The sequence below is a fragment of the Anoplopoma fimbria genome, chromosome 3 (genome assembly GCF_027596085.1).
Source record: "Anoplopoma fimbria isolate UVic2021 breed Golden Eagle Sablefish chromosome 3, Afim_UVic_2022, whole genome shotgun sequence".
Lineage (NCBI taxonomy): Eukaryota > Metazoa > Chordata > Actinopteri > Perciformes > Anoplopomatidae > Anoplopoma > Anoplopoma fimbria.
In genome coordinates this window covers 19,351,527-19,364,946 of record NC_072451.1, presented here as the reverse complement: position 1 = coordinate 19,364,946, position 13,420 = coordinate 19,351,527, and the positions used below count along the sequence as shown (strand labels likewise).

At 39.6% G+C, this 13,420-nt stretch overlaps 1 protein-coding gene across 6 annotated transcripts in view; it reads right to left on the bottom strand.

Annotated features, from left to right (window-relative positions):
* Positions 1-13,420, bottom strand: part of LOC129110611 (receptor-type tyrosine-protein phosphatase mu-like) — a 153,169-nt gene that overhangs the window by 117,253 nt on the left and 22,496 nt on the right. For all 6 annotated transcript variants that reach the window (XM_054622746.1, XM_054622762.1, XM_054622754.1 and 3 more), the window contains exon 2: positions 891-1,013. In XM_054622746.1, the coding sequence (XP_054478721.1) occupies positions 891-1,013 (123 nt within the window). The remainder of the gene's footprint in view (positions 1-890; positions 1,014-13,420) is intronic.

Genomic DNA, 13,420 nt, shown 5'->3' with positions numbered 1-13,420 from the left:
TGGAACATTAAAGAGACAAATTGTGTGCGACAGACATAAAATGCAGGGAAAGTCTTTTAATGAATTTCAATAGGTGGCTGATGAATAGACTTCTTTGATTAAAATAGATCTGGCTATTTTGATATCAAATGGCGCTTTTGTCTCTGTTCATGTGACGGTCCCAAAGATCTGTGTGGAAGATACTCAGGTGGAAAGAAGTTGCATGGACATCTCATAGTGATAATAAAAAAGAAGAAACCAGAGTTGAAACTCTAATAAAGAATGTAGATAGCTGTCTCTTCTTTAAAGTGTATGTGTTCAAGATCAGATGGTAGTGAATGTCAATATAAGCTGTAATCAATATTTATTAGTTTCTAACACTAAGTTGTATTATAGTACATTCCAATTATAGTCAGACTTACAGCCTAATCAGAAAAATGTCTCATGTAAACCCTAAATCATCAAACTGAACCGGCCACTCAGAGATAAATTTCATTAGGTGGTTAAAATCTGTCATGTAATTGCTCTGTCAAATTAGTTGTATGTTTAGATATTTATAATCGTTGTGCCCATAGCTTGCCCACTCGAATACACAAGGACTATTTACTACTTTCAAGGATACTCTTAATCTCAGTGGATGTCATGGTGGATGTCATATCATAAGGAGGACTAGCATATTCTGCTCTTTCTAAATGGAACAGCTGTGTTGTATGATGGGGTCAAAATTGTAAAACTCTGACCTATTTTTCTTTTTAACAACTGGGCTCTCCCAATTCGGAAATAATATTCTCTTATGTGAAAATAGTCAAAACAGACAGTGTCAAATGTTCAGACTATTTCAGGGATGTATTGTCTGTATGGGGATGGAATCATCATTTCTCTTCTCCACGAGCCAGTGTCACTGTCCTTACCTGAGGGCATCCATGGATCCGATGAAGGCTTCTCTCTAGTGTTGACCTGTTCCCAGTCAAGGTCATCGTCTCTGCCTTGGCTGTACCCACATGCTGCCAGCGGCTTCTCAAAGTTACAATCGCCTGTGATAAAAGGAAATAATTCATGTTATACTTTTTTTTTTTTCATTAACATGGTTATACAGTTTTTTCCATTAACTTGCTGTTCAAATGAATGAATATATAAATTAACTTCTCATCTTTCTTTTTTTTTTTTTTACCCAGCGGTATTCATAATGCAATATGCTAGACAATGAGTTGCATTTAAGTGAGACAGAGTGAAGGATTACTGTAGTAGGCGAGGCACAACCTACATTACCATCATTAGCAACACGGCAGTCCAATTTCACAATGACAAGTATGAAGTGTCCAAACTCCATCATCGTTAGGCATTATGTTCCAAAACTGCATCACCATCAGGGATAAATTGATTTATTTTCCTTGCCGGCCACAGAACTTTGCTGTTCATGCGCCCCTTACTCCACAGAGCCACTCTAATCCTTTTTACAAGCTGCTTGCAAAATGACAGCAAGCAACCATTAGGGCCAGGCTTCCACCAGGGTTGGCGTGTGATCGATTAATACAAATACTGCTTTATACCTCGCAACTTAAAGGCCACACAGAGAATGTGAGAGTTGAGCTTTTTTTCCCCCCAAAGTGCTTTTCAATCCACTCATAAATCTGCAAAAAAAAAGGCATGTCAGAACAATGTGTGGCTAGAAGGGAGTTCATACCAACTAAAAAAAAAATGTGAAACATAAAGGTGGCTTTTACACAGTGGGAGTTTGATTTCAGAGCAGGCAGATGACTTGGAGCAGAATTGGACAAAATCATATTATGCTCCTTTAAATACATGATTGTATTGGTTCTGTGTCCATAACAAATGCACTGTATATCATATTGCTTCTCGCCGGAATCCAAATGTTGAATCTGAAAATGTTTGCTTGCACATTGCTAATAAGTTTCTAAACACAGATGACATACAAATTGTGTTGCCACTGAGAATGTCCTTTGAGGCAGAATCCATGCCAGACCAAAAACCAATATCTCATCTCTTACAAGCTCCCTCTGACATTCTGCTGCATAAAGGCTACGAGCCGGGGTTTTTGTTTTCCCATTTATCTCTCTGCTGACATTTACAGTACACGTGCAAATGAGTGGCCAAACGAGGAGAACACAGGATAATTAATATCAGGCTCCATAGGGCAGCTACTAATGATATATTTGCTGCTTTGTCTGTTTTTTGAGGGGGTGGACATGGAAAAAGCAAGTGATTGCCAAAGTACCACAGGTAAAAGGTTGAGGGATTGTTGAGAGCTTGTCCAGAAATTCATTGCCTCCTTCAGCAAGGTAACACATCTCCAAACCAACTTGTTAGGATGAGTAGTGTCACTGTAACGTTACCCGTGTGTTAGCTATAGGCTACCTGCAGTGTGAAAAATAAGGGAGAAGCTAAGTGAGAGTGAACAAAGTCAGAAAAATAAAACCAAAGACAGACAGATATTATTCTCAAGAGTTACCACATCAAACTAGAATAAAAGCTTGTTTTGTCTAGCAGTTGATAACTAAAATGATGATGGGCCACGTTAGCAAGCTGTTAGCAAGCTATTGATAGCTATGTGTTAGCAAGCTACTGTGGTAGGCTAAGTCATTTGCAAAAATTATACTGGATACTTTTAGGGTATTTTGACACATATACAGTACCAGTCAAAAGTTTGGACACACCTTCTCATTCAATGGTTTTCTTTATTTTCTACATTGTAGATTAATATTGAAGACATCCAAACTATGAAGGAACACATATGGAATTATGTGGTAAACAAACAAATGCTCAACAAACCAGAATATGTTTTATATTTTAGATTCTTCAAAGTAGTTGAATGAGAAGGTGTGTCCAAACTTTTGACTGGTATTGTACTTTAACGTCAGCAAATTTTTGGATGCATGACCATTACTGGTATCAGAATACTTCTACACTATTGGTAGTTTTTCCGTAAAATGTTTATCTACACATATGTTTCCCTCTATATACATTATGTTTTCCCCCGGAGCTATTATGCTAAGCTCATTAAGTAATTTCTTTAATAGCTCCTAAATGCCATTGTATAATTTGGTGCCAGTTAATTCCTTATTCTGTGGAGGCAGTTAAGCAAAAGATCCACATATAGCAGCATATAACATTACCTGTACAGCCCGTTATGCTAATCAGCAACAGTAACAGGTGGCCTATTCCCAAGACTACCTGAGATGGTGCTTAACCCCCAACGGTTTAGTTGGAGCTGTTCTGTAGCCAACACTAGGAAACTTGTGGTTGTCCTCCACCTCTCTCGAGCAACTGTGTGAAGCTCTAAGAGTATGAGGGCAGTGATGAAAAAGGGCATGTACTGCATGCTTTTTCTCTAAATAAATAAAAATGGTTGTGTTGGCAAGTTGAAACTTGGAGAACATTAACATGAGTCTTTGGCTGCAGCGTCACATGGACTGGCTCCATTCCATCAATATTTTGACTCAATAGTTCCAAGATGCTTTGCCCCATGCCGCCCACCTTCCTTCTCACAGCATGGCGGAGCTCAAACAAACCCAAAGAGGTGGCTTTTATTGGTGTCTGATATTCAAATTGATGGCATTGGCCAGGAGCAAAATGTATTCCAAGTCAGTGGGTAATGGGAGTTGAGGCAGAATTTTGAACACTGAAGGCAAAAAAAGCCTTCAAAAAGCATATAAAGTAAGCAGAGCCCAGTTCTTGTTTCATACTATTTTTTTTACGACAACTCAGTGTTTAATAATAAAACCAGGTCAAATTAAAGGCTTGAGGTTTCAGTTGGAACTTAATTCCCTTCAAAAACAACAGATCGGTTCTATTAATGATGCTCTTGTTGCTCAGTTATACATAGAAGATTAACTAAATATACTGCTTGTAGCACCAATATGTTATTCAACTCCTCACCTGCAGTTCAACCTGCAGCTGTAATCTAACTTTTTTAGAAGTATGTAATGCCAGAAGTTGATACAATGTCAATTAAAAGACTTACTTTAAATACATTTAACCAACCCAATCCAAATTCTAAATGAGAAAATAGCCATTATAAACTAAATCATGTTGTATTGTCTCGTGGTGACTATGTTTTCTTATTGATTCTCTATACGTCTAGTATTTGAAAACAGTGGGTGGAACAAACCCATACTGCTTTTTCATTGACAAGACTGAAGAATCATTCATATTCATTGCTTTAGCTGAACTCTTTTGACCATTAAGAGAGGGTAACAGGGTGTAAACAAGCATTGTGTGTTGCTTTGATCATTACATTGGGCTCTGGGTATCAGACTCCAATAACGCCTGCAACTTGTTATTGATCTGCTGTAGAGCTGTTTTGTCCTGAGGTAAACATTAAAGCATCTTGTTCAACAGAAACAACATGGCACCACAAGCTTTCTTGACTGTATGACTTCACCAATGTGAGAGCCATAAATCAAAAGCAAAATGTATGACCGATCACATGTTGCATGCCATCGATACCAACTGCTGCTTCTGAGTCAAGAGATTGTAGACATGCATGCAGATGAATGCATTAATCAATAGCATCATAATAGTCCTTCTCTCTGTAGGAGGTTTATACCGCTGCCAGTGTGTGGCACAACCCCCATATAATCAGCCTCGACAGCTGCTGAAATAGATATCCCAACGAGAGGCTGCCAACTCTCTGAAGGAGATTTAACTTTCAATAAAAGCTTCTATGAGGTGTGGGTAGTCTGGGACTACAGATGAATGTGCTCCACCCTGTCAACATTCCCCTTTCAAGAGAAGCAGGCAGCTTGAAGCTAAAAAGGTGGCCCCAGATATGTCATGAAACAATTTATTCCTGAGCGAGAACACACAATAGTCTTTATATTCTCACGCAGAGTGCATTTCAAAGAAATCTATCCATCTTTTCCTGGACTGAGCCAGAGGCCAGAATCAATACCTCAACCCCTCAATGCTACAGCCAATTTCTCCCAAAGATTTCAAGTCAGACTTAAAAGGCCTTTTGTTATTGTACCTGTAACAAAAGTAAACTTTAAGCATTAAAAGCTGTGTGTCTGTTCGTGTATGTGTCTGCGTGTATGTGTGTCTGCATGTAGGTGTGTGTGCTTGTGTGTGTGTGTGTGTGTGGGGTCAAAGTTTGGTATTAGTCGATTGCCTTTCACGCAGCCTTCTCTCTGAATGCCAGTGAACAAGTGTAGGAAGGATAGTGAGGGTGGTAATGGCATATTGAAAAAGCAAATCTATGATAAGGTGTTAAATGGAAAATAAGGTGTTTAGAAGTAGAACTCCTTGGAAAGGTTGTAAATGACAATGTTCTGTTCTGTTTTGCAGCATTTTTGTTTCATTGCAAAAATTAAATTACATACTATTGTAAATTCTTGTTTTCTTAATTTTGGTGTCACCTTTTCAAAAGAAAATTTTCAAATCCAGGGATGCTAATTGGATGCAAACAGTTCCTTGACTTTGTGAGTTATTTTGTTTTGTAAGTTTTTAAAAAAGGAAATAGTTTGACAAACTCTCTTATATGAGGTTAGTTAGCTTAACAGTGGGTTGGTACAGCCATCCTGGCTCTGTCGGAATGTAACAAATACCACCTTCCACAGCCATATGTTTTATCGTGTTCATCTTTTATTCATAAAAAACTGTAAATGCAAGAATGAAATGCAAAAATTAAGTTGTAGTTTAACAAGTTGTTATGTAGCAGGCTTTTTCTTTGCCGGATGCAGCGACTACCTGGAATCTAGTCATCACTGGTTGCAAGGCACACACAAACTCAGCAAGACGAGCAAATAAGAGTATTTTTTAAATATTTAATAATTCCTTTAAGATTGCTTTATTTGGTGGATTTTTATTTTGTTTGAGGGGACATAATACAGAGGAAGAAGACTTTGCAGGTACTGTATATGTTTGGCACCTGAAGCCACAAGGGCATCCGTACGATAATCACTATCTACTACATAATTAGTGGTCATTTTCTACCCAGTAATTTGAGAGTTACATATGCCGCGATTCAAAGCAAGTATATTAATAACAGTACTAGGGTGATGTGTGTAGTAGCTTGTATGGATTTAAACAGAATATCCTCCCAGTGAGGTAACAGAGCCCATTTCCAGCAACACCACTGCTTCAGTCCCAGTGGCAGATATCATTGCTGCAACATCTCCTTAGCCCTTTTGCCAATTCTGCAATTACCAGCTTTCCAACCTGTTCTGTCTGGCTAGGAAGTCGCAGGTCTGCTCTTTGCCCCAATCTTCCTCAATGTCTGCACTTGTTTTAGCAAACATCTTGTCTGCCGGCGTCCCCGCAGACTGAAACCACAAGGCAATCTTGGGTAATTTAAAACCAATGTCGACTATCTCCCTCCACCACCGCCAGTTTAGAGCTTCACAATCCTGCAGCTAAGCCCCTTAGGGACTGATAGGTCTTTTCACTCTGGCCCTATTTCACTTATCTATTGGCAGCTCCTGCCAAGTCCTATCTCTGCACTGAATTGCATGTATATAAACTATCTGTTTGGGGACTTTGAACTGAGGGAAGGGATTTAGACAATCAATCTCAATATCATTATCAATCACGTCTTGCTGTTCACCACATCGATTCGGGGGGAAATAAAGAAGTTGGAGTGGAGATTTCCTCTGATAATCTGCCTGGCTGAGCCATGCACTTGTCAGCAATGTTTTGCAAGACAAAACCGACAAATCACATCTGACAAATCATGGCAAAAAGAGAACATCACATTTGTTGGTTAAAATGGCGGAATATGTCTGATGATGCTTGAAGCTATGAGGATTTTTATTCGAAAAATATTGTGCACAAATTCAATATTTTAAAAAAAACAAAAAAACCCCATAGGCATTATGTGTGGCTCAAAACCATCTCGTTATAAAACCTTCCACATTTTCCTTGTCTTGTCAACCAAATATCAACTTGATGAGTGTGCTTTACATCAGGAGTACAACATAGCTCCTGATCAAATCCCCGCTTGTGCATGGTTAGATGTACATCGAAGATGACAGGCAGCCTTCTCCATAGATATGCTAAATTCTGACAGATGATTTTCAAGCCATGTGTGCCAGCGTAGGGCTTGACGTTCTCTTCCACTGCTCCTGTCAAGAACTTCCAGTAAATTACTTCAAATCCATCTCCATTGTGGATAACCTGCCAGGCACCAATTAAGATAAATATGGAATCTAACTCAGAGACATTGAAGAGCCCTATTGTCATTTTCCTCTAAGCAATAAAAACGAGGACTTCAGTCTGTCTGCCTGCCTAAAAGTATCCTGTGGTAATAACACCAAACATTATGCCAATTTTATTTTGGTCCATTTTGAATCACAGCATGTCAAATCATTTTCAGGAATGTTAAGGTCAAGTAATAGAGTTCAGAGGCTGATTTAAACCAATTTCTGAACTGTCGTCACTTTCTGAAGACTGAGGGAAACCCACCCGCTGTGCTCGGTGTTAAGTTCGAAGAGCGGTGGCTTAGGCTCAATCTGACTCTGACTTGACAGCAATAACTCTGGTTAACAATAGCTTCTCCTCCTTTTGTTTTGTAGCATCCACATTCTTGTCTCTATTCACAGAGAGAGCTGCAGTCTGGCAGTCTCAGTGCCTCTGCCCTCCAGAGAAAGAGACAGAGAAAATAGGGCTGTGTTCCTTTTCGGCTCAATGCCGGTTGATACACCAAATGACAAAATAGGCTTGTTTGGCTTCCCATTCAACATGCCCCCAGAAATGATATGCTGACTTAGCATAAAGGCCGCTCCATTAAGATCACGGTTTATTTGTTGCACAAGTCAAAACTGCCCTGAGGAGAAGACTCATTTTGACCAGCGAGGTGAGGAAAAGCTGAGAAAAAATGGTTAGATTTTGCTAGTCAAAAAGCCTGAATAAAAAACAAAAGTAAGAACCCTGCTATGTCTGAATGCCCGGCAATTGTTGATGCGTATCCTGTGCTGCGGAATCAACTTGTGAAGATGGCTTAAAGTGGAATTTACCCTCTGCATTGATTCACAAGACAGTAGTAGGTCAATACTATAAGACTGGAAATTAAAACTTCCTCCAGCGTGGTTTTCGTATTTGATCAAGGCCTGGTGGGCCACTGACTTGAGCTTCGATCAATGAAAGACAGTATAAGAGGAAAAAACTCCCTGGTTTCCTGTGGAAAATAGATTCACACCTGGACATGGAGCCCTCAGGAAGAGAAAGGAAAATAAAAGCCCAGTCTTTGCTCAATGCCAAAACCCCCTGGCTCACCCCTGACCATTCAGACTGAACCCCTTCAATCCTCCCAAAACCTTCTAAGTCAGCAAACCTTTTGAATTCTCCCCGAGTGTAACAAAGGAGGAGTGAAATGCTAATATGAGTATCAGTGGCTTCCCCCCTCTGTTCTCCCAGAGTTTCCCAGAGTCTAATTTGTCAAACATGCAAGTAACAATGCCAGAAATTAGCCCAAAGGGAGGTTTCCTCTGGAGGGGAGAATGATTATGTTTGATCATGGAATAAACAAGAACATTAACATGCTTTGTTGGTTTTTCTGAACTGGAAAAAAAAAAAAAAAAAAAAAAAAATGCTCGTTCTTATGTGTGTAGGAGGGAATAATTCAAGGTTGAATGTCAAAGAATTAGGAAATCACTAAGGCTAATTAGAAAATGTAGAAGAATAGAAGAAAGGTTGAATCAATCCCTCTTGAGAAGGAGAGAAAATCTAGGCCACACTGCCGAGCAGACGCGTTCAGGCAGAATTATCAGCCTGATGAAACATCATTACTTGGCTTTTGTGTCATGACGTATCGTCAATCACATATGCAGTGTGTTTAATCCCCCGCCACACACAGACACGTTTAGCTTGGAAAGTCTGACCAGCATGTCGGGCAGACGGTGCACGGGTGGAAGGTGGATCCCAGGTGAAAGGTGACCGTGTGGATCTGAACGCTGCCTTGACAGATGTGGCTGAAGAGATTTCAATCCTAGTGGGAGCTTTTTTCAAAGTGCCGTCTTGGGGTCTTCACCTGCACACTTCAAACACATTCAGACCCTTTGTTTCTCTGCTGAAGCCCAATAAATCAGCTACCTGAAAGGAAAACTCCATGGCCAGGCTTAATCCTCCTGGGTAAGGGGGAGCCAACATGGCAGGCTTGAGGCCCTGAGCCCCTCTTTTCAAATTTACTGCGTGCGCCGAGGTCTTGTTGTGCTTGGCAACAGGAGAATCTGAAGACTGGTCAGAGTGAATCTAAAAAACAAGTGGAAGGAATCTCTTCCTAAGGCCTTTACTAACCAGGTGTGGTTTTTCTCTGTGCGATTAATGATTTTTTTCAGAGCAAGGTCGCTTTTGCTAAAAGGCATCAGCCAATCATGTTGTGTGGAACGGAAATATTAAAAACGTCCACTATATTGTTAACAACATGGAGGCTCCGTATTTCCAACCAAGACGGCAAACTTTGATTAATCCGTACAACAGACAAAGGCAGCGCAGACCAGATCCTATCCTTATCTTCTTACCTTTCACAATAAAAGCCTTAGATATATATACAGTACACTGTGAAACAGTTTACCAGAGGATACTCAAATTCAATCCGACAATTACGCCAAAATGAAACTCAATGAAATATCTTAGAGTAGTTTAGTAGCTTAGGATATATAACAATTTACCACGGACAGACTGCCAGACAGCCTTGTTCAATAGCACCCCTGTAGATGTTCTCTGGCTGCGCGATATAAACAAATGTTTTTTTGAAGATGTGCAGCAACCGTCGCAAATTCCCATTACTGCCAATATGAAAAGTTCTGATGCAAATTATTCACAGTATTTCACATTATTGTGTCGTTTATTTGTTATGCCGCCGGTGTGTAAAGGCCTTTACTGTGTTTAACTACAGCCCATGTCCTTACAGCCATGATATTTTAGGGTCGTAGATAATTGTACCAAAATTGATCACCAACAGCATTAACTATGACATTTCTCTCCCTTGTAAAGCATCACCCACATGATTTTTGTCTCTGTAGCCTCAAGCCATGTATGCAATCCAGTCCATTATCACAGTGTCAAAATGCTGCTCAGAATCACAGTTGATTAGCCATCGGTCTGTTTCCAACCAGGGATGCCTGATCTGATTGTTATTACACTCGATAAGAAACTTTTATATAAATTAGGTGGCATCTTGAAGAATATATTACTACTGTTTAAGTTATCTACGTTGGACTTCATTCCTGCCAGGTGCCATTTTTTGTCATCATTGTATTGTATGTTCAGTTTGTCCATACAATGTAATTTCCACTAGGGACTTAACAAAATATAATTTAATCTTATCCTATTGAAGTCTCTCTGACCATTGTTTTCTTACTGATCTGCCGGCATTTAACTTAACAACTTCTACTAATCGGAAGATCGGTGGATAGATTCATGGCTCCTGAAGTCCACTTGTCAAATGAATGAAGCATTTACATTAGACCCTGATGAGCAGGTTTGCATCTTGCATGGTACAATAAAAGGGTGAATTTAGATATCTAGTGGAAATCACTTTGTGTGTGGTCGGAGGAAATTTGGTGCTTTGTAAATGCAAATCTATTTAGCTTAAATCTGATATATATATATTTTTTTTATGAAAACATCCGGTAGTTCACCTAGGTGCAGCCAACCCACTTTTAATATGATAATGCATGCACGTGTCACCTCTATACAGTGAGTGACTAATAACGTCAGACAATTAGACTTTCCGCTGGTTTGTTATCTATCAATTCAGACAGTGAAGTGGTATGAATAAGTCAAGGAAACAAAGGAATTCCCTCAGTGTCATTAATATTATTAATTTTTAAATCCAATTATTGTATGACTGCTCGTGACCCATTTTCTGATTTAAGTGTCCTATCAAAACACATCACAGGAAAGTAGATGGTAGATGGTTCTCAAGCTCCTGCAGGGTGCTCCTGTGGGAGACTTTGGTCCTCCAATCTTGGCCGCCTTCGGTCGTGTCCCCTGCAGGAGAATATTACTATCTAGCTACTGTACCATCCGGGTGAATGATCGCAGGTATTAGTACAGAGCACACAAACTTCTGAGGCACAGCACCTCTCTGATCCCTCGTTACATTGCAGGTTTTTTCATTAACAGTGTGACAAACGTCCGTACAAAGTCGTAGTGCAAGCACATTCTAGCTGGAACAGAAGTAGGAATTTACAATGGAGGAAGGCCAATGCGAACAGAAGTCGGGTTCCGTGAGTTGAGCAAATGTGCAGATTGAAGGAAAACAAACAGATTTGTTCTGGGTAATATTAAAGAAGCTGAAAAAAGCAGTAATACAATTGAACAAGACATTTGAAGACGTAATCATGGGTTTAGGAAAACAGCGATGGCCCTTTGTTCTTTTCTTTTTTGATGTTTTATACGACAAATAACTGAACATAATCGGCAGATTATCTGATAATGAAAATAATTGTTGGTGACAGCCATATTTAGCCCCAAACATCTACATCTATAAAACTTTCCACTCAAAGAGAATAACCCTTATCATCAACTTAGAACACCAGAATTAAACCACTATCTATGTCTACTCAAACATAACAAATAACAAAATTAGTAAAATGACTGCATTAAAAAGGTGCATTTGGGTACAATAGATTAGTCTGATTCACTAAAGGAATACTGGACAAAAACGTGTTAATATTTAAGTATCAAGTGTGATGCCTTGAGTACTATAATCAATATAACTGCATCCCTGCTGGCCCATAGAAACGGACCAGACCAGCATCCCAGACCTGAGAAGTATAGAAAGGAACATACTGTACATACCCTAAAATAGTCTAATAACTTTCATTCAGTGCTAATTCACTGAACTATTCTAAAACTAAAACAGGAACTTAAACTCTTTTCTCAAAAGTAACAGTCAAGCAGCAAAGAGACTTAAAAATAGACATAATGTGTGTGCTTTGTTCCTCTGGGCTGGCCAGTGCACATGCTGCTGCATTTTAAATCAGCTGCTGTTTATCTAAAGCTTTCTCCTGTGGATTAAAAAGAAAGAATCATCTGCCAGCGATAAAAGTGAGTGCAACTCAATCGACATATTTCTGTGACATTTACATTGTCTCAATTTAATGTAGCGTGGTGAACTGAGATCTTGGTCAAGTACTTGCTGCCTCTGTGAATAAATATACTGTAGGAGTATGTATTCATAATTACATACTGCAGCATATGCTGCATATAGTTGAGCTTTAATATGTCTCTGCAGTCAAAGCAACTGCAGCCCTGAATTAAAGTCTCTTAATAAAAGATGTGTTAGTCATCAGTCGCATTACATTGTCTCAGCTTGAAAATGTCACCTGTGTAATTTAGTGAATGCACTATAATTTTCTCAAACAGTAGGTGAATCTCTCAACAAAATTGAGCATTATGGCAATATATGGCAAAACAGTTTGACTGAAAAGTAGTTGTGATCAACTTTCTTTTGCAGCACCTGCAGGCTAATCATTCCTAAAAACAGTGACATCTGTCAATCCGTCCATCCGATCCCTCAAGTCTTTCTAAAAAAGTGTCATCGTGTGAGTGACCAGAAAAAGGTCATGATACTCACAATACTCCTGTATTACAGGAGAACGTCTCATCCAGTCAAACGTCACTCCGTGCCGTCTGCTCTGCTCGACCACCCCACAGGCTCTTCAGCCTATATTGGTTTGGCCAGAAGAGCCAAATCAATCATAAAACAAGGAGAGCTGCCAAAGCCTTCCTTCACACCCCAATACTGCAGCACTCACTGCCATGTTTAGGCTATTGTGACATGGTCTCAGTAATGTCACAGACATCATCAATTGGGACAGCATGCAGATGCTGCAGGGCTTGTGGCTGTCACGAATACGACCACGAGAAGATAGAATGAGAGATGATAAATATTTAATGACACTTGGACCAAAGAAACCGATAACACGAAGAACGATTTGAAATGAAAGAAAAGTTCCACTTTATGTGAAATTAGCTTTTTTTATCTGAAGCGTTCCAAGCCAGGTTCAATCAAGTTTACATCAAATGCTGCTAATCCAGAATAGAGAAAGAAATGATCCCCTTGAAGGAATCTCACCGCGGCACGGATCAACAAATTGAACCAAACCACAAAACACACAAAGTACCTCCAGGCGATGTGAGATGAGAAAGAGAGAGAGAGAGAGAGAGAAAGAGAGAGAGGGAGGAGAGAAACGGGGGATGGGTTGATCGGTCTCACCAAAAGCTGCCAGCTTCAGGGCTGCTGAAGAAACGACCGCAACCACAAGGCGTCTTCCTTACTACCAAGAAGCACGAAACAGGCCTTAACTGATGGACATTATTTTTCTTTCTTACAATTTAATGTGAATATACTAGATACAGATCAGACAGACAGATAGATATAAATAGATTGATTGACAGGTGAAAAAATAAAGGGAAAAAGCAAATGCTTCCATGCAGAGCACTAATTGGTTGAAGCGTTTTCAAAACTGAAGTGAAT